Source organism: Thermobia domestica, chromosome 8, assembly GCF_964235325.1.
Source record: "Thermobia domestica chromosome 8, izTheDome1.hap1.1, whole genome shotgun sequence".
In the NCBI taxonomy this organism is placed as follows: domain Eukaryota; kingdom Metazoa; phylum Arthropoda; class Insecta; order Zygentoma; family Lepismatidae; genus Thermobia; species Thermobia domestica.
The window spans coordinates 242,247,474-242,275,309 of record NC_137461.1 but is presented as its reverse complement, the minus strand read 5'-3'; the positions used below and the strand labels follow the sequence as shown (position 1 = coordinate 242,275,309).

Below are 27,836 nucleotides of genomic sequence, written 5' to 3'. Positions count from 1 at the left end.
TTATGGTAATAAACGTTCAAACTGGAAGTAGTTGTTGTCTGCCAGTTCTGATTCAGTTGACAGATTAGAGTGGGGATGAAATATACTATTGGAACGCTTAACTGATTACAGAAAACCACTTCTCGCCATCTATTACGGTTTATATTCTATGGTGATCAGACGGCTTGAAGAGAAGCCATGGAGTAAAATGCTGGGAAGTGAGAGCAAAGTACTCCTAGTTAATATTTGTGGTAGAAACCTGCACCTCACTAAAAAATACTTGGGTGAACAAAATAAAAATGTTAGCCGGGGGCGAATCCAGGGTTGCGATCGGGGCGATTGCCGTCCCAGAAGAGGAAACTTTCTTATTTTAGACCTATATATAAATAAGACCCATCCCGGAGTTTGGAGCTATTAAAAGTAGCTCTAATTAGCAGTATTACAGCCAGCGCTCCTCAGAAATCCGTCCTGGATCCGCCCTTGGTGTTAGCAAAAGATAGCAAATTATAGGGCTAATTAATATTTCACATGAAGGCCTAAGTATTGGGTGAAATATTGGTTACCAGTATCACTAAAAAATTACTTGGAGGGGGGTGAATGAAATGAAAATATTAGCAAAAAATTTTAGGGATAATTAGATTATTATAGGGATAATTAACATATGCTTCACATATAGATCTAATTATTGGGTGAATTAGTTTGTTGCTAGTATTCTTAATCTTGCATAGTTTAATAATTATGGGTTTCAAAGGTGTGAACTCTGAATGTTCAAATGCAATTTTTCAAATATATTTTTGTTTCCTCTTGCCCTTACTTCGGTTATGATTTCGTAATCCGATAGGGGTTAAGAGAGAAGCTTTTGCCTTTTCTTAGAACTCCGACTTAATTCCAGAAAAAAAATACTCGTTTCTGCTTTAGTAAATCAATATCGAGACCGGAAGTTGTAGTGGATTTCTACTACATCCGGTTTTAATACAGATTTAAGAACAGAGTTAAAACATATGCTTGGGAAGCTTAAACAATCGAAAGAAATCGCTTCTCTCTATTACCGGTTTTCGTCTATAACGAGAAAAATAAACACACTGCTGAACAAGACTGCACTTCTTTAATATAAAAACACATTTACACGTGACGTTTCGATCTTCTAGTCAAGATCCTCATCAAACGTACACTGAGTGATACAAAAAATTACTCAAGTATATATACACAATTAATCTCTCTATCTGCTCTCTCATTGGCCCGTTCAAACAGCCAATCAGAAGCGTGGAAATCTATCTGAACTGACCAATGGGACAACATAACATTCTACCAGAAAGAAACAACAAGGAGCAAGCAACCATTGAATGCATTAATTCATATACATTTTTCTGTATTTATCAATAATATTTCTCCATTCTTTATTAATGCTGATACCTTTGGTCCAATTCATTAAGTTTACATCCTCTTCTTTCTCTATCCACCAGGCCTCTTTCCACTTTCTCGGCCACAATCTTTTTTCCCGTTCCAGCACAATAACTTCTTCCCAGTTCACATCATGTCCCTTTTCTTTTACATGTTTAAAGATTGCGTTTGTTTCTCTGCCATATTTCACATCACTTTTATGTTGTTTAATTCTTTCTTTCAATAATTTCCCTGTCTCACCAATATATTTCATATCACAATCCTTACAATTTATACAATAAATGACACCTTTCTGATCTCTCTTTTCTTTTTTCTTCCCTTTTCTTTTGACCATGTCCAACAATGTTCTGCTACCTTTTCTATACACCTTGACCCCTTGCTTTCTTAACATCTTTTTTAAAATCTCGGTATCTTCTCCTAACCCTATAATGCCTTTCCATACCCCCTCATTGTCCTCCCCACTTTTACCTTTCCCCGAGACCACAGATCTTTAACGATATCCCTTTTACTATAACCATTCTCATACAGCTGTCCTTTAAAGATTTCCACATTCTCTTCTACATTTTTGTTACAAATTTTGGAAATTCTTTCTAACATATTTCTTATGAAATTAGCTTTTGTGCTTCTATCTACATTACTTTTCTTATTACAATGAATACCAGCACTACATTCTTTTTGATACCATTGAGTCTTAATGCTCTTTCCTTCCTTACTCATTTTACTCGGGGAAAGGTAAAAGTGGGGAGGACAATGAGGGGGTATGGAAAGGCATTATAGGGTTAGGAGAAGATACCGAGATTTTAAAAAAGATGTTAAGAAAGCAAGGGGTCAAGGTGTATAGAAAAGGTAGCAGAACATTGTTGGACATGGTCAAAAGAAAAGGGAAGAAAAAAGAAAAGAGAGATCAGAAAGGTGTCATTTATTGTATAAATTGTAAGGATTGTGATATGAAATATATTGGTGAGACAGGGAAATTATTGAAAGAAAGAATTAAACAACATAAAAGTGATGTGAAATATGGCAGAGAAACAAACGCAATCTTTAAACATGTAAAAGAAAAGGGACATGATGTGAACTGGGAAGAAGTTATTGTGCTGGAACGGGAAAAAAGATTGTGGCCGAGAAAGTGGAAAGAGGCCTGGTGGATAGAGAAAGAAGAGGATGTAAACTTAATGAATTGGACCAAAGGTATCAGCATTAATAAAGAATGGAGAAATATTATTGATAAATACAGAAAAATGTATATGAATTAATGCATTCAATGGTTGCTTGCTCCTTGTTGTTTCTTTCTGGTAGAATGTTATGTTGTCCCATTGGTCAGTTCAGATAGATTTCCACGCTTCTGATTGGCTGTTTGAACGGGCCAATGAGAGAGCAGATAGAGAGATTAATTGTGTGTGTATATATCCTTGAGTAATTTTTTGTACCACTCAGTGTACGTCTGATGAGGATCTTGACTAGAAGATCGAAACGTCACGTGTAAATGTGTTTTTATCTTAAAGAAGAGTAGTCTTCTTCAGCAGTGTGTTTATTTTTCTGATTTTATTCGCAAGACGTTGACTATGAGTGTGTGTCGGTCTATAACGATCAAAGTTAAAACTGGAAATGGATAATTTCTACTACTTCCAGTTTGAATATCAGGTTCAGAAACAAACTCATTTCCCAAATTCTTCACCCTCGCCACGCTGACCAAATTTGCTGATTACTGATCGAGTAGTTTTTCGCATTATTTTTTTTTCTTGGACGGGCGAATGGGATAAAAATATAAAGATGTTTCGATAAATCAAAATCTTTAAAAAATAATAAATGAAAAGCAGAAAATATCACTATGTATGTATAAAGAGGAATATTGTGTAAAATCGAGTCAAGCTTTGTCTTGTGATATCCGTTTCGGTAGCAAGGCTATACAAGACATGAATCTACAGCTTAACGTAAGCTCTGGTTGGGAATCCACACCGAGCCTTACGCCAAAGGTGCGTACGCTAACCGTTTAGTCAGAAGGGAGCTCATGACGAAACTAACTGCAATTGAAGAATGGTGGTTACGATGAATTAATGTAGGAAATGGATTCAACATATCAAACATTCTTATGCGTGTAACCGAAAGTACTTCACAAGCTACCGTTTCAGTGATAGAATCTAACTCACTAGATTTAACTTAAGAATTAGTAGGCCTTTAAAAAAGATAAAAATAAAATATATTCCACTTAACTGCTGAATTTCAGTTTCATTGAAGAATCAAAATATATATCTATATTTTTCTCATATATTTCATAATTATCTGTCAATAAATATTTAACAAAACACTTAGTGGCACAGTATTATTAGCCTTTTGTTCCGTGGGGTCCCTGATTCTAGGTGATATGAATTCGTGGTGGACAACATAATGTCCGTGAAAATTCTTAGGCTCCTAAGTAAATTTTCAATTTCTAAACGTTTTTAATATTAAATTTTGGTGATGAACTAGTTCAGTTACAACCCATCATAAACCGACCTCAGAGAACTCTGTTTTCCACAGTATAACCCATTAATCATGTTATGCGAAGTATTCCCTTATATGCTGTAGTTACTGCTTTACAAGCTGTCTGAGCCCAATGTTGTCGATAATAAGTGGGATATCTATTTTTTCCCATTTCTCCTCTTTTATGTATGTTATATGCTTTCAACGGAACATAACAAATTAAGGAATAACAAATAAAAGAATAACAAATAAAACGTATGCACATAATGTAATGTCACCATTTCCTTTCCCATGAGTAGGTATTCTGTACACTCGACCACCAATTTCGTTATTAATATCAGTAACATGAAAAACAGAAATAAATAAAATGTATGCACATAATGTAATGTTACTATTTCCTTTCCCATGAGTAGGTATTCTGTTTACTCGACCACCAATTTCGTTATTAATATCAGTAACATGAAAAAAAGAAATAAATAAAATGTATGCACATAATGTAATGTTACTATTTCCTTTCCCATGAGTAGGTATTCTGTTTACTCGACCACCAATTTCGTTATTAATATCAGTAACATGAAAAAAAGAAATAAATAAAATGTATGCACATAATGTAATGTTACTATTTCCTTTCCCATGAGTAGGTATTCTGTTTACTCGACCACCAATTTCGTTATTAATATCAGTAACATGAAAAAAAGAAATAAATAAAATGTATGCACATAATGTAATGTTACTATTTCCTTTCCCATGAGTAGGTATTCTGTTTACTCGACCACCAATTTCGTTATTAATATCAGTAACATGAAAAAAAAGAAATAAATAAAATGTATGCACATAATGTAATGTTACTATTTCCTTTCCCGTGAGTAGGTATTCTGTTCACTCGACCACCAATTTCGTTATTAATATCAGTAACATAAAAAAGAAATAAATAAAATGTATGCACATAATGTAATGTTACTATTTCCTTTCCCATGAGTAGGTATTCTGTTCATTCGACCACTAATTTCGTTAGGAATATCAGTAACATGAAAAATAGAAATAACAAATAAAATGTACTCACACAATGTAATGTTACAGTTTCCTTTCCCATGGGTTGGTATTCTGTAAACTCGACCACCTATTTCGTACTTTCCTGCCATTCTGAATGTTGGAAGCTTCACATCAAAATGGAAAACGTAGTTCTTCAAATTCACCCTGAGAAATAATAAAAATAAGAATAGAACTGAATATGCACACGGTAGTACTATACATTAGTCAACAAAAGATTTTTTTTATGGTGTTAGCTTTGAGCTTTAATTTAAATATATATACTGCATGGCTATGACTAATTTTAACAGACTATAAAGAAATTTTAATATTATCTTGGAATCGGAATATCTAAAATCTTTATTGCATACCTAGCTCAATATTCCTCCTGATTGCTAACCAAATTGCTTATCAACATATTTAAGGACGTCATCCAGTGAAAGAAACAATATATCAGTTCGTGTTCTAAAGCATTCAAAGTTAGTTAAACCTTTGTACGGTAAAAAACACAGAATTCATAGAGACAGGCATCTATGCAGGAATATGTTTCGGGAATATGGGTCTGGGTACACAGGACCAATATCTGGCGTACGTCTTTTCATAGAGGTTGAGGACCAGGTTAAGATAGGATTAAATGACAACTACATATTGATGAAAGAATAAACATTTGAATAAGTATCCTATATGATACAAGATAAGACTCAAAATCAATAGAGGTTGAGGAACAAGGCATAATAGGATTTTACGTGAGGTGTAGTTAAAATAAGCAATATATCAGGAAGTGTCCTATATAATACAAGAAAATTAAGGCCTAAAATATGTGAATTTCCTTTACACCATATACGAAATACAAAATGAGGTTGAGGACCAGCCTAAGGTCAGAATTTACGACAGTTGTTGGTGGAAGAACTTAAATCATAAAATTTCACAAAGGCAAACACTTATTACTTCTAATTTGTATACCTTATCGGTTGATCTCATTGGTTGTTAGATGTTACCTTCTCTCATTTTATGAAATAAGTAATCTGCAACCGTAGAATGTACTTTTATATCTATAGAGCCTGTGATAAAGGCAATGGTATATTGCCGAAACTAGAAGACACATTAGTACTTATAAGTGTTTGATTTGGTAATAATAATAATAATAATAATAATAATAATAATAATAATAATAATAATAATAATAATAATAATAATAATAATAATAATAATAATAATAATAATAATAATAAAATATTTCAATTTATCGCCCCACAATTATCCCCTTTAGGCAAAGGGAGACAAAGATTAGGGGAAGTGAATGACCATGAAAGAATTGGGGGAACGAGATTGTTGGAGGAAACGGGAGTACCCCGAGATAACAGACGGACACAATGTTGTCCACCACAAATTTACTTGTCCTGGAATCGAACTAGAGGCCTCACATACCAAGGGTAACCACTCTTCCCCTGAGCCACCGTGAATAATAATAATAATAATAATAATAATAATAATAATAAAGTTATACTTCTTTCCAAAGCGAAAATGCAAAGAATTCAGGTGAAAGAAGCAAGATATGAATACATATCTTATACCATGTAAGAAAATTGATAAAATAAAAGAACGTTATGAAATGCTAAATCCATAAAGATTGAGATCCATCATATGGCAAAAACGCTAAATAATATCTATTCGGGGAAGAAGCAATAAAAAAAATAGTATACTAAGTGATGCTACATTCTTTGCTCCAAATACAAAGAAAAAAAGGATAATCAATATAAGTTTAAATCAAGATCACGCACCATTTAATTACAAACAGTACTAATAGAAACAAAATATAAATATAAAATTACATATAAAACTATATACAAAATACAAATCATGATAAGAACACTGAATTCAAAATTTTACTATTAGAAAGAAGGAATGAATAAGACACAATATACGAAATTATACTTGACGATAAAATATTGGTATTTCTTCATTTGAGTCAACTGGAATACCTCGAGATTCAGGACCAAAATAAGGTAGTATATAAGAACGGCATTTGGTAAAGAAAACAGTATCTGAGTAAGTATCCTGCATAATACAGAAAAATTGATTAACTGAAAATATGTTACTTCTTTATGAAATATGTGACACAATGAATCGATAGGGGTTGACTTCTACGATAGCGTTATCTGTTAGTGAAAGTAACAACACGAAAGTAATGGTCCTTTATAATGAAGATAAATTATGAATTCGAAATAAGTTGTTTCTTTACGCAATATACACACCATAATGACTGAGGACGAAAATAAGCTAGAATTTAACAACAGGTATTAAAATAAGAAAAAAACTTGCGTATATGAGCAAGTATCCTGTATGTTACATCAGAGCCGTAACTTATGGGAAGGCAGGAGAGGAAAGTGCCCCCAAGGGAAGCTCCCCGCCGTTCGAAGAGGGCCCATTTTACGAAAAAAATATTCTTACTCCATATAGATACGAACATGAAATTATAAATAAAGCATCAGATTTCCTACATTACTTAAACAAAACAGCACGCAAAAGATAAATGCAATAAAATTGAGTCGTGGGCCCTTTTCAGTAAAAAAATATCTACTATTAGGGGAGCTAGAAATAATATTTATTCATATGGCTTTGAGATTTATCAATATTGTCCCCTCAATTAATTTGTCATGTCTGGAACGGGCCCTGCGGCGTAACTAACGGAACCCGCAGACCTTGCCGTGCGGGAAGTCCCTTAGACTCCGTGCAGCCCATAAAGAGTAAGAGAAAGATGGAAAGAGGGAGGCCCAAGAAATTTTAAAAAACAATTTTTCTAGGGGCCCAAATACACGTATACTGTTCTCCCCCTCCCAGAAAAAATCTAAGTTACGGAACTGTTTTACATGATATTCCATGTGTTGAATATAAAGAACGCTATTTCGTTATAGGCTACCATATTTCATTTCACAAAGAACACATGCAGAAACCATAGTGTCTGGAGACCAAGATAACATAATTTAACGACAGTTTTTGGAGAAAGAAGCAATATAAAAGTAAATAATACACGTAAAGTACGTTATTTTTTAAAGTCATATTTAACAAACAGAAGACATAGAGGTTGAAAGCCAAGATGAGACAGTCTTTAGTGATAGCTTTCAGAGATAGAAACACAACATGATTAAGTGCCAAAAACTATAATTAATGAATCTAAGCCACGTTATTCCTTTGTACTATATAAGACACACATAAACTTCAGACTTTGAGGGCTAACGTAAATAAGTAATAAGTTAACTAAAACTTTTTGAAGAAAGCACCATATGAGTAAGAATCATATATGATGAGCCCAAGAAACATTCATACTTCATAGCATACAACACAAGAAATATAAAAGAATGATAGCAACGATGAACAACGACTTTTGGTGAAAAAGCAACTTATGACCAACATCTAACACTTCCCAAGTGTAACACTCTCATTACGATAAAATTTGGCAGGTAGATACTACACACGAAATAAACGATTACGTGATTTTATTATTATTATTATTATTATTATTATTATTATTATTATTATTATTATTATTATTATTATTATTATTATTATTATTATTTATTTATTTATTTATTTATTTATTTATTTATTATTTTTTTTCGGAGAAACGGTTTTAAGGGGCAAAAGCCTGCACCCAAAATTTTCAAAAGTTGACGCCCGAAAGGTAAGAAGAAGTGGACCGAAATGAAAGAAATTGTACATAGATATTGTAGACCAGGGCTGCAAATAAGGAACAAAATTTTACTAGCCCAGGGAAAAAGCTACTAGCCCACATCCCACAATAAAAATCATTTACTTAGATTCAGTATGATATTTAATACTAGCCCGCACCGATTAAGTATTCGCCCCGGGAGAGTGGTTATTTGCATCCCTGATAAAATGAGGGAACACATGTTCCGAATTATCCGGAAAAATAGTCGGGTGGGGCACAGACCCTTCCAAATCTTTGATTACGAGATATCAAAAAAGTCGATAATTATGTCAAAAATGCCTAAAGTACATGAAGAATTAAAAAGAAACTTTGTGTAGGGACAATACGCAAAAAATAAACGAATGCTTATTTTTTATTTTCTGCAGAAAAACGGTTTTACGGGGCAAAAGCCCCTCACCCACCCAAAATTTTGAAAGTTGACACGCAAAAGGCAAGAAGAAGGAGACAAAATTGAATGAAATTGTACATAGATATTGTAGACATAAAATGAAGAGTTATTTGCCTCTGCAACCAGCCGGGGACACAAACTAACAAGTATTCCCTACTTTCTACCATCTATGCACTTGCAAATTTTCACTATTATAACACTAGCTGTTTCCTACCTATAGCATATTTTATAATAATATTTCAATGAGGGTTACTCCCTTACAATGTTTTTCCGCATAAGGAATAACGTATCAATTTATTTTCTGTTTACTGTTGATGAGCCAAATTTAAAGCAAATCTGATGGGGACACTTGGGAAACACGTATTGCCTTATTTTACATATACAATATCTACACACAATTTCATTCACTTCGGTCCACTCCTTCCTGCGCTTCTACGGTATCTTTTTCTGTTTTCGGAGGAAGCCTTGGCCCCAACATTGTTTTTCCGCAGATTGTTTGCTTATTGCTCCTACACGAAGTTTCGTTGCAGTTCTTCATGTCCTTTAGGCACTTCTGACATATACTTATTCGCACTTTTGATATTTCGTGATCAAAGGTTTGTAGGGGTCCGTACCCCACCCATCCGATTTTTTTTCCAGGAAGATATGAAAACTTATTCCCTCATTTCAGGCCTACAATATCTGTGCACAACTTCATTTACTTTGGTCCATTTCTTCTTGCTTTTCGGGTGTCAACTTTCAAAAATTTGTGTGGCGGCTTTTGCCCCCTAAAACCGTTTTTCCGAAGAAAATTTAAAAAAAAAACACGTATTCGTTTGTTTCATGTGTAGTATCCATTTGCCAAATTTTATCAAAATAGGAGTGTTATACTTGGGAACTGTTACATGTAAGTATCGTATGCGATATATGAAAATTTATAAGCAGAAAGTTTATTATTACTTTATTCCATATGCGACCGCGGAATATATAGATGTTGAAATTAAAACAAAGAGACGTTATTAAAGAAAATTTTGTTGAAAGAAGCAACAAATGAGCAAGTATCCCATATTATAATACAATTGAAGAAACGTAATATATAATCAGTATCAATTAGCTTTGAAAAAGTATCATATCAGTAAATATCGTATACAATACAAGATGATTTGAGTAATCAAACTAATTATTTACGTTGTACCATATAATACACAAGATATCTTAAGAGGTTTGCGGTCAAGGTAAAGTAGCATTTAAATTCAGCTTTCCAAAAGAAACAGAAAGCATAAGATGAAAGACAATTGCAGAATTCAAAGTAGCATTTAGAATTTGACACAAGGAGCCCACAGATGTTGAGAGATGATGACGTATTTTTAATTATAGCTTTTTTGGTTATAGAAAAAAATGTGATTAACTGTCCTATACATTATTTGAATTCATGATTACAAGGAACGTTATTTCTTTGTACCGTATACGATACACGGAATACACAGTGGTTCAAGACCAAGATAAGTTAGCATCTCAGACAGCTTCGGAAACAAAGACCAAGATATGAATAAGCATCCTATATGATATAAATGAATGGGTAAACCCAAAGTACATCTATATAAATCACATAGAATACATATACCATGAGAACCAAGATAAGACACCATTTAGCCACCCCATTTTGTGTGACAAGAATAGAATATAAATTAGTATCTTACATGATATCGACAGGCAAAAACTTTCGACAGGATTAATTGGATCAAACTTCTGGAAATACTTGAAAAGTCTGAGTCAACTAAAGGTATTATCAACTCAATTCTAACCTGAACACAAGACAACGAATGAAGTAACGCCAAAACCAAGGATAAATCAATAGTATGGAGATTGGGAGAGGAGTCAAGCAAGGATGTTGTTATAAATATTCAACGTTTATAGCAAACTTTTAATGAAGAAAGAATGAACAGAAGTTACAAATTTCAAAATTGTACTTCAGATCATTAACAAAGTGAGGTATACTAATACATGGTTATTATAGTTAGAACCGAGAAAATACTACAGGGGAGGGTTGACAGAATAGTTGATACTCCGGAACAACATCAAATGAAAATCAACATAAAAATCCAAAGTTAAAAAGATATCTAGTGAAAATACACCTTTATGTATCAGAGTAGAAGAAAGAGGGATTTAGGAACTCTATCATTTCAAATATCTAAGAAGTATAAAGGTAACCAAGAAAGTTCTGTCGCTTTTTGCGGAGGTCTATGTTCCATTGGTCCTAACACTGTGAGTTGAATGCGAATACATACAGGCAAGCATATGTTGTTGGTGTGGGTATATCCAACATACTACCTGGTTGTGGCAGTTCAGTTATACCGTGAACTTGCGTAAGGACAGAGTGAACATGGGACCTCCACAGAGCGTGTAAGGGCATGTATGCTGTACGAGTTCAAACTAGGGTCAAACGCCGCTGCAGCGGGGCCGAAGATATGCCAGAATTTTGACGAGAGTGTTGTACTATGCGGACAGCGGTGGTTGGTCGTGTAACAAGTTCAAGGACGGTGACGAAACACTCGAAGACGCACTACGTCACGGCAAACCAACACATGTCCACAATGAAATCTTCAGGTAGAAATTAAGACGAACAGTGGCCAGACATGTGAGGAAGAACTGGAACTACAATTCAGTGTGAGTGGAAAAACCATTCTGCACCACCTCCTAAAACTTGGAAAGCACTACAATTTGGGTCGATGGGTCCCACACGATTTGACTTCGGGTCAGAAGGCAACGCGAACAGACACCTGTGTTTCTTTGCTGTCTCGTCTAAGGAAGGAGCTATTTCTGGACAGGGTGTTAACATGTGATGAGAATTGGGTCCTGTACGAAGCTCCAATGCGCGGCCATCATTGCTTAGTATACCATGAACCGGTTCCAAAACAGCCGAAACTAGCACTGCACTAGAAGAAGGTCCTTCTGTATATTTGGTGGACTGCTCGCTGTATCGTGTATCGAGAACTGCTACCAGCTGGTTAGAGCGTCAATCCAACTGTTTACTGTTAGTAGTTGAGCCGTATTCAAGAAAAACTCAAAACTCTGGAACCAGCACTTCTGAATCGCAAAGGGTTCCTCCTGTTAGTGGACAACGCTAAGACCCACGTGGTTAGGATAACTCGGGATATCATTCTACGCCTTGGATGGGAAACAATATTGCATCCGCCATACTCCTTGGACATTGCACCGTTCGATTATCACCTGTTCCATTCCCTGGAAAATCACCTTAGAAGACGCCAGTTCAAATCCCTAGTAGAGGTGCAAAATGCAACTGATAAATTCTTCGCTTCACGGCCCACCAAGTTATATCGCGATGGAACCCACGGCCTTCTATAACGTTGGCAGAAGGTCGTCGATGCTGATGGGGACTATTTTTAATCTACGAGATACGTCTTAGGTGATATATCGATGTTTGAAAATGGTTGGTGAAAAAGCGACAAAACATTCTTGGCTACTTTTATATTTTGAGGAGAGACTCTTGTTTCATCAAAGAGATCAGGTCAGGCATTACCGTAACCGGAAACACATAAAAAAGAAAAGGTCACTTGTAACTAGAGGCTTAAATTGGAATAAGAAAGAGCTACTGATGGGATTGTATGGTTCAGAGACTTGGACATTACTGAAGTCAGTGAAGAAATATCCAGGGGTGGATAACTTAACGTAACTGTAACGTAACGAAAATAGCTCTCTGTAACAAAATTATTGGTTATTTAATTTCGGTGGGTACAACACATAACATATTTTCGTTATGAGGCAGTAACGTTATTCAAGCATGTAACGTTTTTGTATCGTAACTAATTGAAGGAACAAATCTGTTTCTGGTATGCTTTATCACTGTTGTGGGCAGAAAATCCAGCATTTGTAAAACCGCAATGAGATTCTTTCCTCTGCGGGTATCTAATGGAACGAAAATGTACGGAACAGAAGCAATTTCGTTACAAACACTATTTGCCACATGAGTAACACAGTTGATGAGACAGGTTTGGTAAAGGTATTGTGTTCATCAGTTACAGATCTTATCAGATCTTCAAGAGAAATTCGAATGTAGTGTTGGGAGAAGATCGAGAAGATAAAATGGACGGAGAGAGTAACAAAGGAAGATATTTTGAAACGAGTAGGAATTAAGAGACCGTTTTGATCAACAGCCTTTGTAAATAGGGCAATCGAATTTGACACATCTTGTAAAGACATTTCCTTCATTACACCATATAGGGAAAGAACAAAAGCAAAGAGTATGAAGAAGAAGAACACAACTAATAGATAATTTTGAAAGTAGGAGAAAACATTGGAATTTAAAGGAGGAACTGCAGATAACAAACCGGGAAAGAAACATTTCCAGACCTTAATGAGTTAAAAAAAAATTCCGTTATTCACTGGACCTGCCGAGAGGAAAAATACTAAATAACAAGTGAATTTCATTTCACAGTGTGAAACTACGATAGACTTCCAAACTAGGGGAATTCAATACTCAAATTTCAAGTAGTGCATCTATAACTACTGATTGCAAATTTATAAATGAGATCAAGGATATAACCTATTTCTAGGATTTTGAATCCCTAAAAGAAAGCCATTACTTGGTATGCCTTACTAATTTTTGTTCTATTAGGATAAAGATTGAAACGGAAAATCGTTAATTTGCGCCACTTCCAGTTGGAAATATGGTTAAAGAAAGAGATATAGCCTACACTTTGAAACATGAATCCATTGTAAGAAACTGACTCTCGTGATCAAATATCGTTTTTGCTATACGGAAATCGGAAGTAGTAGTAAATTTCAACCACTTCCGCTTCTGATAGAGTATTTGTGATAGTCATGGTGTGTTGACTCGAGGCGCTGAAACGTTCGCACCTCTACCATTTTCGTTCTATGGTGATAAACATTGAAACCGGAAACGACTAGTTTGAACCCCTCTTTATTTGAATACAGGGTTAATGGATAAAATGGAAACTATCCTTGGGACGCTGAATCGACCGCAGGAAACATCTCGGTATCTGTTTTCATTTTGGTTCTGTAAAATCAATATTGAAACTGAAAGTAATATTAATTAGAACTACTTCCGGTTTGGTAGAGTATTCGAGATAGTTATAGTTCGTTTCTCGTGACGCGGAATCGTTTGTAGAAAAAAACGTTTCTCGCTCTCTGTCACCATTTTTGGTTTAGTGCGAGAAATGTTCAAACCGGGAGTGACTAACTTGAATCACTTTTGATTTCAATAGGAAGTTACTGGAGGAGATGGGTCCTATCATTGGGACCCTGAATAGATTGCAAAAACCCGCATCTCGATATCTCTTACTGTTCTTGTTCTGATACCTGTCGAAAGACAGACGAACGGACAAAGCTCTTATACAGAGCGTTTCAAGACAACACCGACAACGTTTGGGAGGTAATTCCTGACACCAAAATAAGACAAAAAGTATAGACCAACCTGGGTGCACAAATGCTTCCTTTCGGAGTTATAGGCTTCGGAAGTCGATAGCTCCAAAACTATTGACATACCGTTGTCGGGTCAAGACTTCGCTTCGGAACTAATATGTGCACTATCAAAATATACATGTTTCAGAATCCTGCGCTACTCACGCAACAATCTCTATACAGGGAGTTCAGCTACCGGCGTATAATCTGAAATACTCACCAACTACCTCTATAAATGTATTGCAGAAGTACTTCAGGATTCTGAAACTTGGATATTTGGATAGGTCAGATACTAAAATGAAATCTTGACCCGACTACGGTAGGTCCCATAGTTTTGGAGCTATGGACCTTTAAAGTTCTTTTTTTCTTTTTCTTTTTTTTTACGTTTTCGGCAACTTATAACTCCTAAAGGAAGCATTTGATCACCCAGATTGTTCTATACTTTTCGTCTTATCTTGGTGTCAGGAATAACCTCCAAAACGTTGTCGGTATTGTTTTAAAACACCCCATATAAGACTTCCGACACTTATGCATATAATAGTTTGGAAGTCTAATAATAATTGTAGTAATGGTACTAGAATGCGTGAGTTCCATATACGTTATTTCTTCTGCTTATAGGACACACGGAATCCTTCGAGATTGAAGACCAAGATAAAGAAACATTTAAGGGCACCTTTCGGAGAAACAAGCAACACATGACAAACTATCCTATATAATAGATGAAATCTTAAAAGTACGTTAGTTTTCAAGAGTATATGCTATTTAGAATATTTTAAAATACGAGAAAATAAAAATAGTTCTTTCTTAATAATTAATATGATTCACTATCTCTCATAATATTATTTTTTTAACATTTACCTTGCTTTTAGAATTTCTAAATTGCGCAACCCATAACAGTAAAGATCTCTAAATTCGAAGGATAGCTTATAATGTCTTCCTCCGCTTTCTTCGATTATTATCTTTGGAATAATAAGTGGGTCAATTGGAGGAACATCATATTCTGGTAAACCTGCAAAAGTAAAGATAATTAAGGTAAATTATTATGCTAAATATATTGATTTACTTAAGAGAGCTTCGGATGTGATCGTCCAGTTAGTTTATGTTGGAAATTTCGAAACTTGGAGCTAAGAATAACATTTTGGGAGGACGACAACTAATGTTTGTCAATGAACTTACTACCTAGAGGAAACGATGAACATACATGAAAAATAATGTCAGAACAACAGGCTTCAGGACTCGAACTCGTAAGTGTTCAATTGAGCAATAAAACTTGTATCTTTTTAGAAAGAGAAAAAAAAAACAGTATTGCTATCTATTTTTATTTGACTTACTTGAACCCTCAAATGACAGGAACACAATTACATGCAGATAGCATGATGGTTCAGTGGTAGAGCGTTCACCTTTTGTGCATGGGGTCTCTGGTTCGATCCAAGCTCGCGCCAAGCGGGTTTTGTGCTGGACAAACACCGTGTTCATGGGTTTTCTCGGGATTCTCTCGTTTCCTCTCTCTTTATTGATTCCGCTATTTCCTTCATTTCTCATCATCACTGTCTCCATTAGCTTAGCCGACGTAATCGTGGGACATAAAATTAAAGATTCCGTTTCATTTCATATTACAATTAAATCCAGGCTAGGTGGAACCCAAAGATGCGGCAGACATAAATCCACAATTTATGTTTTAATGAAACAAAAGGGGAGAAAAGGTGTTTCAAAAGAGAAATGTAGCTACGTCATTTCCATGGGTTTCATTTATTTACGTTCGTCACAAATTCCTCCTTATGATTTGAAAATGAAATGAAATGAAATCTTTAAGTTTTACGTCCAACGGTTATGCCGGCTAGGCTAAAGGAGACGGTGATGATGAGAAATGAATGAAATGGTGGAATGAAGAAAGTGAGAGGAAACGAGAGAACCCTGAAAAAACACACGAGCACGGTGTTTGTCCACCACGAGGTCCACACGGCGCGAGCTGGGATCGAACTAAGAACCCCATGCACCAGAGGTGAAACCACGTGTCTGACTACAACTTTCTGTCATATATATATATATATATATATATATATATATATATATATATATATATATATATGCAGGGTGGCTAGTAACAACACCGAAAAACTTTGGGAGGTCACTCCTTATATGAAATGAAAGAAAAAAGTTCTAATAAACATGGGTCAAAAAACGTCTCCTTTCATAATTATGAACCGCAGAATATTCAAAAATTCACGTTTCAAAACGTCCTGGTACAACGATAACGTTGTATGTTTCATTGGCAATCTGTGCCTATTCTCAGAAAGGGATCAGAGGCGAATTATGTGAACATTATAATGTATAAAAGAGAAAGAAAGATATATAGAGATTTCGAGATTATTATTTATGTAATCAGTAACAAAAATAAGTGTTGATGTTTCTATAGCAACGACATAAATAATTGTACTAATACGTAGACATATTGACGAGTAAAGAAGTGTGTATGAAAGTATAAATATTTTATTGTATGTGTAGAAAAGTCGATTATGTACGCTTTGCTTGATCAAATATTAAAAGCCAGATAAGAAAGTGTAAAACACGTTGAGAATTATTATTTTGAAGATTAAGTAAACGAACCAGTAACCTCTTACACTGGATTAGAAATTATAAGGTTTATCCCAAATGGTTTAAGGAATTACAAAGGAACTAGTATGAGTTCTGTCTAGATATCCGTGTTTCAGAATTCACCGGCACCAGCGAAACAAACGCATCATTAGTATTTAAAGGAGTATCCCTATACCTCAACTTCTTTTTTTACGGTTTGTTTCGCCGATAACGGAGGATGGTGAAACATGGATATTAGATAGAACGCATACTAGTTCCTGTATAATTCCTTAAAGCGCTTAGGATAGTTCCTATAGTTTCTAAGTCAGGACGTTTTGAAACGTGGTTTCTCGAATTTTCGGCGGTTCATAACTTAAAGGAGACGTTTTTCGACCCATGTTTATTAGAAATTTATGTTTCATTTCATATATGGAATCATCTCCCAACGTTTATCGGTGTTGTTACCTTCCACCCTGTATATATATTAAGAATAACCGGATTTTTCAATGGACACCACTGAGTTCAAAGACGGTTACTTTTTCTCTAAAGGGAGCTCCTTCGTGGCCAAACGGTTAGCGTACGCGCCTTTGGCGTGGGAGACCTAGATTCGATTACCCGTGGGAGCTCATGTGGTTCGGATTCCACGTTAATCAGTAGGTTCCGTCTCATATAACCTCGCTGCTGAAAGGGAAGTTAAACTCAAAATCAAATCAAAATCTGTTTCTAAAGAGAAGATCATTCCTTTGACTTCTGTGTCTTAACAAGAAAATCTAAGAAACAACTTTAAAAAGTATTTTCTGCCTTTAAGCTTAAAAAAATAGGTAGAGTATGCACAAAACCTACTTCTCTCCTGTGTGGAAAAAATGGGAATCTATCATCGCAGTAAGCTATCACTCACGCTTAGGCCTATTCCTGGCTAAACTAAAATTTCAAATTAACTTCAAACTATCTTGGTCACGACCCTGATCCAAGGAAATCACTTAATTCTTGCTCTAGCCACTACTGAGGCTAGTCCTAATTACTTCCTAGGAATATTAAAGAAAATAATAGAGATTTTATAGCCACCACTCTGGCTCCAGAGAAATCACTTATTCCCTGTCTTTGATTCATCTCTCAAACCGATCCCTACAAGATAGTAAAGTTTTAAAAAATCTCAAAGGTGAGGCGGACCTCCGACATATGTACAGTAAGGGCGAAAACTCATCTTTACAAGGAAAATTAGGAAGTAAAATATATCCAACAGTGAAAAAGGAATTTCCAGTACAAAATCCTTCCTTATTACTTCCTATTTTGGCAAATGATCTACATGTTCTTGTCATGTCTCCATTGCCTTCGAGTTTCATTGGAGACTGATTGAGTAGTGAAGAAGACAGATGGCAGAGGTCACTTAATGTCAAAGACCACGTACCCCTACAAAACCACATGTTTAGTAATTTTGTGATTTTTGAGGCACCCAGTCTTCGTATGCAGATTAAAATTGAAGATTTACTTGTCGAACCTTTGTATTTGGCACGTTTCTTTATAATACACTCAAATGTATATTTTTATGAGCTCGCATAAGTACTATTGTAAGTGTAAAAAGTATACTACAACGTATTTACCACCTGGAAAAATTTAATTCATATCCTGATCTTTCAGTGGTTTTATTGTGAAGTTTGTCTCAGAAACCGTATTAATACTAGCACCAAGGCTACATAGAAAGGAAAATGTCGTAAGACCTCTTTCCGTCCCTTAGGTGTGATTCATGTTTATTGTCATAAACCTGGAGTTGGCATCATTGGATATGGGAGAGAGAAATGTATGTATCCTGCCATTGCGGGGTTCAGTCAGTATTTTCTACCGATGTGTGGTGTACGTAGACAATTGCCGAAAATAAAAGATGCAGAAATGCAAAACATTAAGATTGCCAAGTTTTTTCAGACGTGCAATCGCGATTGTGATGTGACAATATCCCACTTCTAAAATCAACGTGTAAATAAGAGGAAAAGTTATCGACTCATCAAACGTGCTCTGGAAACTGGCAATGTACGATACAACACAAATTTATCCCAGCCCACAGCGTGTAACCAAATGATACTTGATAAAACAAAGAATTTGTTTCTGCAACAATCAAACTTATCAACACGCCGGGCTACTCAAAATTGAATATTTCCCATACTTACATGATGAGAAACAAGAACATATCCGAAATTCAGGCCCGTAGAAGACAGAAGGTGGCAAGAATACAAAAGAAGGATCGATAAGGTAAATAGAAATTGTAGAAAATTGTATAATCAAGCCATACTGTTGGGAGGTATGTTTTTCTTCTTCATTGATGATGAAAAATGTCAAACAGAATGCTTCAATGAATATGTCTCCCAGGAACGTACGCAGGGGGGATCCTGGGGGTCTGGACCCCCCCGAAATTTCGAATTTTTTAAAAATTTTGCCTAATTTTAGGGGCAATTTTAGGAATTTTAATATAAAATACCTTACATATTTAGTTTGGACCCCCCCCGAAATAAATTCCTGGGGACGCTACTGATGTCTCCAATGTTCCAGGTGTACAATCCCCTATAGAAACAATAGTACTATACCGAAATCTAAATTTCCAAAGAAAATTATGGTCTGGCAGGCAATGACAAGGGATTGGGAGACAGTCTCCAGCGTTTTGACCGACGAAAATCTGAACAGTGAAATCCATATTTCTCAGTGTCTGCGGGAAATTCTGTTGCCTTGGCTAAGTAGTTTAAATATTACCGATCTTATTTTATATTGACTCAACAAGGTAAAAAAGCACCATCTAGTTTCTGGAGGACACCCAAATTCCATATGTTGCGCTCGTAGACAACCTAATATAAGTGTTCCCGTGCAGACCTATTGAGTGGTTCTGTGTGCGTTGGTAAAAAAGAATGGTGTTACTAAAATCCTCCTTTGTGCGAACTTTACTCAGTTTAAACATAGTTGTTCCCGGATTTTGAAACAGGTGTCAGGAAATCACGGAAAAGCCTTTTTTGACTACTTCAATAGGCAACTGAGCTGTGCCATATAAAAAAGTCCATATGGTTTTGGTTCCAATAGGTTTTAATTTTTTTTATGTAAAATATAGTCTATGAAATATAGAGTTCTGATTTGTGAGAAGTATTTCATTTATTATTATTATTATTATTTTGCCTTCCTTTGATTTCTAACAATAAACCTGAATCATGCCTTACAACAGCTGAAAAACAATTAACAACCAAACCTTATTTCGTCAAATTCTTCACCTATCAAGATTTGCGTCTCTTAAACTTAAATTTTCTTTAAGGAATTTTCTTGACAACAGCTTCCTACAGTAAATGAATCGATGATTACAGGATTGATTTACCACCAAAGGAAACCTCAGACGGAGAACGATTTGGTTAAAGTAGAAATAAAGTTCATCTTACAAACATTTCAATATATTGATTCTAACCAAAGGTTGCATTGAGTACTTTTGTGGCAGTATTTGCAGCAGGTTTCATGTATATACAATGTCACATTTATTTTTAACACTTATGAAATTTAACAGTGTAAGAAATGAAATATATGTATTAAATAAATAAATAAATATGCTAAAATATCACACTCGACCATTACAAAGTTGTATACGTGATATCACGGACCCGAAGCTCATTTTTCAAATTTAAAAAAAAAAAAAAAAAAAAAAAAACATTGGGAAAGACAAACTTAATTTCAAATTTTATCAACCAACCCTCGTATATAAAAGGAACAATCTCGAAGCTTTCTTCATCAGTTTGGTAGGCCTACGTTGTACATTTGTGTTGGTAGGCCTCACTTCGATTTTTACGGCCATATATGGTCGAGGAACAAGGACTGTTCACGTGACGATAACGTGCTTAGTGAATGTTCCTTTGAGTCTGATTTTCGGGACAATCACCTTCCACCTACTCACTTTTATAACCAAAAGCTCATTGGACAATAATTTTGGTCCCGACGCTAGGAGTGAAAATAGGGATTTTCCCGGTTGGCCATATACAAGCCTTGATTTGTTAACTAAAACGCTCGGTGTCTGTTTGAAAATGAAATGAAATGAAATCCTTAAGTTTAACGTCCCACGGTTATGCCGGTTAGGCTAAAGACGGTGATAATGAGAAATGAGTAAAATGGTGGAATGAAGAAAGTGGGAGGAAACGGGAGAACCCCGAGAAAACCCACGAGCACGGTGTTTGTCCACCACAAAGTCCACACGGCGCGAGCTGGGGTCGAACCAGGGACCCCAAGCACCGGAGGTGAACGCTCTACCACTAAGCCACCGCGCCCCCCGGTGTCTCTTTGGTACGCGCATATGCCTGTCTCTTTAAAGAGCACCCACAAAGGCGAGTGGGTGTGCACTACTTTTCAAAAGTAATATACAAAAGTGCTCCCCTTAGAAGGGTTGAGCTTTGCGCACGGAATTGTAATATTTATAAGTGAAAATTTAATTTTTTCATAATTTATCGCCAGTCACATTCTATGTATCCGTAGAAAATAAGTATTTCAACAGTGTACAAAAATCTCAAGTAAAGTAATTTATATACGTGCCAACACTTTCATGATTGTCTGTGATCTCAATTTTCGTAATGAACTTTTAAGTTCAGACTATCAAGTAGCAAAAACCAAGGACACTCGCTTACCCCTATTAGCGAAAAACGGGATTAAAACCTCAAAATTAATCAATACTGATCCTAACTTAGTCCCGCTCCAATGCAGGAACTTTTGTGGATCTTTTGTCCAGCGGATTCGACGCCAGGGCCCGAGTGGTATCAGCGATAAATTAAATGACCGGTCGAAGATTGACTGTGAGTAAGTGAAACAGTAATTTATTAACAAATTTAAATAGCCACCTCTTCATTAAAGGAAATCAAATAGGATTAAAAAAAAATAAAAGGTTAAAACGATCAAAGAATGCTAAACAAAAAGTTGCTTGTAATCTTTTAGTGTCATTTTAATTGTGTATTTCATATTCAGTAATATTATATTTTTTGCACAGTTTAACCAGGTTTTGTAATTTGTATCGTATTGTAGAATGATTTGTTAGTATTTGTGCTAAAGTTAGTCATTTACACGTATCTTATTTTACGGTACTTATGTTTTATTGATCTGTGTGCCCAGCTTCTGTTTCAGTAAGATATAAGTGCGGACTTGATCGTGATCTGCCGTAGTAAAGCTGAGAATGCTTAGGTTTACAGAATTTTAACAACGGGAGAAAAACGCGATCACAGTGATTTCAGTCTATTTAGAGCTTAGAGTGAGACGAAGTTGAGCGATAACCTGCCTACTGTATCCAAATTCAGTCATTTTTTTTTTTTTGTGTGTGTGTGTGTGTGTGTGTCTGGTACAAAGGAGTCATAATACGAATATAATAATAATAATAATACAACAAGAATTTTAATTCAACATGAAGAAAAGAATTTGCTCACCTTTAACCAAATGAGGAATGAAATGTTCAACTGAAGTTTTTACACAGTCGTCCAAGTCTGTCGAACTTCTTTTGCAGGGAATCAGAAAATGAGCTGAAAATATAGATGAACCAAACTTACGATTTGCATTATATCCAGGAAGATGGAAAACAAAGTATTACATAATAAAATCAGAAAGTACTGTTTGAATATACTTTTCAAGGCAAATTTAAGAACTTACTTAATACAGTACTAGTAGGCTTTTTGATCTGAGATCTCATTCGAAACTAATGTAAGTGAAGTTTTTGTCATCTGAAATTTCTCAGCAGAAATAAATATATTTTTCTTTCTTCCTTTCTTTCCTTTAAGGAAAGAAACGAACAGTGACTGTGCTTAATAAAATATAATATTGAACTTTCTTTTATGTGACCAAAAGAACAGTCAGAAAGTTCAAGTTTGGTTGAGTCGAGACGTATAAGAGACTATCTCAAATCCATTCAACTTTATGACGACAAAACGTTTGGTATAAGGTAGTAATGTGAATTTCATATTATTATTCTATTATATATTTTCATTACTTTATTCGTATTTGCACTCATTACACTTCAACATTCAAATTCATGAGCATAGAAACTCCCATTACATTAGAGTGGCTATTTCCATCTATCAGTAGTATAGCTACATCTGTCTGTCAACTAATATAAGAACTAAAACACTAGAGAATATCGAGGGGAGTTTTTCTGGAATCGCTTCAGCGTCTAAAGAATAGATTATATCTGATTCGTTAACGCTCTATTAAAACCGTAAATGGTTGAAATTTAACTTTTTGCGGTTGATCGCCGTAGAAAAAGATGACACAGATAGCGACAAGCGGATTCTTGGAATCGATTCAGCGTTTCAAGGGAAGATAATATCATTAGCAGCATCTATACTAAAACCAGAAATGATGGAAATTTACTACTATTTCTGGCTTCAATATTGGTTTGCATAGAGCATTATGTTAGGCAACGGCGCCGATCCTGGGAGGCGGAGACCCCCCAAAGCTCATGTGCACCCCCGCATTGTATTTATGAATATACAATATTTGGCATAATTTGAATGCAATTTGTCTTAAAATCCTCATATACCTAGGTATATGCCTTCTACATCTGAATGCCCCCCCCCCCAAAAAAATTTACAGAAAAATCGGCGCCCTTGATGTTAGACATCAGAATTAGGAATTAGATTTCTGGGCTTTCGGCATATATAGCCACGTTAGCTCGTCACGTATGAGCATGGGCGGCGATTAGGGGGGGCAAGAGGGGGCAGTTGCCCCCCCACTTTTTTGAAGTGACGCCTAAATTTGTATAGTTTTATTTGGAAATGTAAACAGCGTGTTCACACAATTTGGAGAAAAAAAACTGACTTTTCCCTGACTTTCCATGAAAGTTCCAGATTTCCCTGACCTCTGAATAACTTAAAAATATAGAAAAAAGAAAGAAACTCCACCTTCTACACTCCCGATAGTTGGCCTTGTTCTCTTCCGCTTCTGTTTTTTTTTTTTCAATTTTTTTTTCCAAACGAATGTAAATTTACAAACATGTGCATTGGGGCGTTATTGATTTGGCCCACATATTACATAAATTGTAAAGTTACAAAGTGTGCAGTATACAGAGTACTTAAGATATGGAAAAAATACACATTATAATACCAAGTAATAAATAGTTCATACATGATTTTATCGATTACTAAAAAAAAAAAAGACATACACACACATTATGTAACACATACTTTTGCTGGTGCAGTTGTTAATTGCTACCCATTTAGAAATTTGTTTTCATCCTTTCTCGCATAGATTTCTTCTCATTGATCTGAATATCCTTCTTGTTGTCTCCGCAGTTTAATTTTCTTTACTTCTTCCTCCAACACCTTTAGTTGTTGCTGAATCTCCCTTTCTCCTTCCTCTTCTCGTCTCCAGCATTTATTTCTCTTTTCTTTCCCAAATACACCTGATACTGTCTCACTGAATTTCTCACTGAATTTGTCATACCTCTTGTAATTTTTAATTCTGATGGTCCACCTATTCTCATCACAGAATCATATATGATCCGTTGAGCCACCAGAGATTCTTCTTGTAAGTTCTCAACAATGAGAATTTTATTTATTGTGAAAACCACTTTCAAAAAATGCGTTTCCGTGAAAGAGGATAAAACACAATTTCATAACTGACCATAAGTCAACGAAGTTCTTCCCATTTCCTAAGACTAAGTAAAAAACTCATCAAGTCCAATACAATCTCTGTCATTGGCTATGAATTCACTCGAGTGTTCCTTATATTCTTCAGTCTGAGCTTTCACTGTGACCTGGAGATACTATTTCTTCGCGTTCACAGCCACTTGTCCAGATATCCTCTTGGCACCATGCAATTCTTCTAGAACAGCGTCCACCCTTTTGAGCAAATATGCCAGGATGCAATTAGATATGTGTTTTTCGCAGAAAATTAGTTTCAACAACTATATCAGAGAACACTGACTCTCTCAATATCATCATTGAGAACACCAGATTTTGCATCCATTAACAGTAAAGAAATCAACTCTATTTCATAAATTCAATAATTAAACAATGAACCTAAATCGATTTTTCCCTGACTTTCCCTGACCAACCTACCATTTCCCTGACTTCACCTGATACATTTTTATTTCTTGACCTTTTCCTAACTTTCACTTATTTTCCAGAATGAGGACCCTGGTAAAGGTTTTGTATGTATTACTGTTTCAGAGAAAAAATGGTGCCATATATTTGCCGTTGTGTGAGTACGTATTGGCTATTTGTCTTTGCGTTGAGTTAAGAAAACTACAGAAATTGCGTTTTAATTGCAATTCAAAGCAATTAATATTGCAATTGCATATTTCTTTAAATGACATAACATATGCCTGCAGTACTTACTGTATTTCATTTTCTAAGAGTAAAAACATTCATTTAATGGCATGTGTGGAATTAAAAGTATAAGTTGTTCATTAATTCCTAGTTTCAATATAACTTATGCAAAACAAGCGTCATTATTCATTACTATAATTAATATTGTCTCTTGTATTTATTTGTTTTGCAAATTTATTAAATAATCTAATCCCACAATTTTCCAGACAGAATTTTAAGATGTTCATGAGCAAGAATTCAAATCTCTTGTTACACTTTCGTTCTTTAAGAGTATAAAGGGTAAATACCTACCTGTATTGCTCTTATGAATTTACTTAATAAAATAGAAATTCGATATGCGGTATTTTAAGTAAAAAAAAAAGATAGTATCCTATTAGTTATACAACCTTTCATCAAACAGTGTTAGAAACAATCAGGAAATCTAACACTGATATACAGTTGTTCAGATCATGTTTTGCCCCCCCACTTTTAACGTCCAACCGCCGCCACTGCCGTATGAGGAATGGTGATTCATGGCGATCACATTTTTCAAAAGAAAGGGAAGGAAGAAAGAGACCTGGGACCTACATGTTAATTACCATCTCGGCATTTATCTGGTATGAATGATAAAAACCTAGAAAAACCTCACTCAGGAAGGCTGGTCTGCTTTTACATTTCTTCGACGGAGTGACCCTAACCGGGGAATCAAATCCAGGACAGCTTGCACCAAAGAGGAGAGAGTTAGCGACTACGCTACACGTGGCCAGAGATTATGTGAGCCAATGAAAACTTGTCCCTCGACCAGGGGCGGATCCAGGACTGACTTCCGCGGGGGCGGGGGGTTGTCATACTGCTACTTAGAACTACTTTTAACAGTTTCAAACTTTGGAAGAGTCTTATTTATATATATAAAATTAAACGATTCCTCTTCTGGGGGGATGTTGCCCCGATCGCCCCTTTGGATCCGCCACTACCCACGACTCACTGACCTACCACCTACCGCGACCCACCACCTATCATGAACTACTTTCACTCACTGTCATCCACTCTGATCCACGAAAACACATCGTCATCAACTCTGAAACATGACCCACGGTCTCTTCTCTACTAACTAAAGAGTTTACACTTGAAATAAAACCAGGTTGTGTAACTATCACTAATCGGAGTTTAAATTTCTACGGTCAATCGCTCAAGCACCACTCTGTTACAATAACGGTGGATCTGACCATTACGATATAAAATAGTAAAGTGTTTGTCATGAATTTTAATTACATTAAAATGGTATAATTATTTCCTTGTTGAATTATGGAAAAAAGGATGAAATTTGAAAATCCCAAATCAAGGTAAGTAGACCAACTTAATGAAAAAAAGTGTAAATTTTTTCATATAATTAAGGGTACAGTCCAAACTTAAACATTTCCTGTAATTAAGCTTACAGTTCAGAATTTATGCCTATTTGCTCACAACCTTATGAGTTGTTTGCCCTGTGCTCTAAGCTTCAGCACTTATTATAGTAGAAAGCAATGGGTATATGAAGCGAAGCACTGTATTTTTTTGTTTCTCAATTAATAATTGTTTTTCAATTTGTTTTTCAACTAATATCGATCGTTTTCGATTATTTTTACAAGCCAACCCACTACCAATTTTCCATGTGTAGAAAGTACCGCCTCCCAATAAAGGAGAATTTTTAAAAATGCTACGACACGTTCTGTTCATTTTCAATAAAGAGTTAATATACTGAATTTCAGCTCCGTAAGTTTAACAGATGGTCGCGAGTCGAGCTATAACTATACTCGACTCAAAGGTAATTTTCGAGTCGACTCAAAGGGAGTTTAGAATCGAGTCAAAGGTAATTTTCTCGAGTCGAGTTCCGAGTCCAGTCACTGTTTTGAGGTTGAATTTCGAGTCGAGTCGAGTTTGATAAATGGCTCGCTCGTTCAGCTCGTTTTAACTCGTTTTGAAATCATGACCTGATTAGGCTGGAAAATGAAAGCCATGATAAATGTAAGCAGTAATGCGGAATACTTTTAGTGTTGCTCACGACAGGGGTGCAACTTGTGGGGCACTTCTAGTGTGTCTCGTCTCGTCTCGATAACAAAACATCAATAGATTTTTATAACGAGACAGCTTCAAATGTCATCAGCACCAATATAAATATATATTAATATAAGTATGTAGTTCTTACCATCAAGGCTCAGACCTGCACGGGCGAATTTTTGAGTCCAAGCAGAAGTCCAACCCGGGTAGTGATGTCAACCAGCTCGGCTCGGTTCAACTGAGCGAGCTGCTGGAGCCGGATTGGTTGGGATGAGTCATCGGCTCCTTTGGGACAAGCCAACGATTCGGCTCAATTGAGCCAATCGCTCGAGCTAGCTAGGTTGGGATGAGCCACCGACTCAGCTCATGTGAGTCATCGCCTCGAGCCAGCTCCGTTGAAACAAGTCCATTGGCTCGGTTCGACTCTGCTGAACTGAGTCGATGGCTCGAACTGACTCGGTAGGGTGAGCAATCAGTTCGGTTTGTTTCGGCTCGGATAAGCCATCGCTTCGAGCCGGTTCTG

At 35.7% G+C, this 27,836-nt stretch overlaps 1 protein-coding gene across 1 annotated transcript in view; it reads right to left on the bottom strand.

Moving 5' to 3' along the window:
- LOC145693510 (protein takeout-like) overlaps positions 1–27,836 on the bottom strand; it is a 64,804-nt gene that overhangs the window by 19,888 nt on the left and 17,080 nt on the right. The window contains exons 2-4 of the mRNA XM_081769577.1: positions 22,403–22,495; positions 15,267–15,417; positions 4,904–5,037 (exon numbers count right to left, since the gene is read on the bottom strand). Coding sequence (XP_081625703.1) covers positions 4,904–5,037; positions 15,267–15,417; positions 22,403–22,495 — 378 coding nt within the window. The remainder of the gene's footprint in view (positions 1–4,903; positions 5,038–15,266; positions 15,418–22,402; positions 22,496–27,836) is intronic.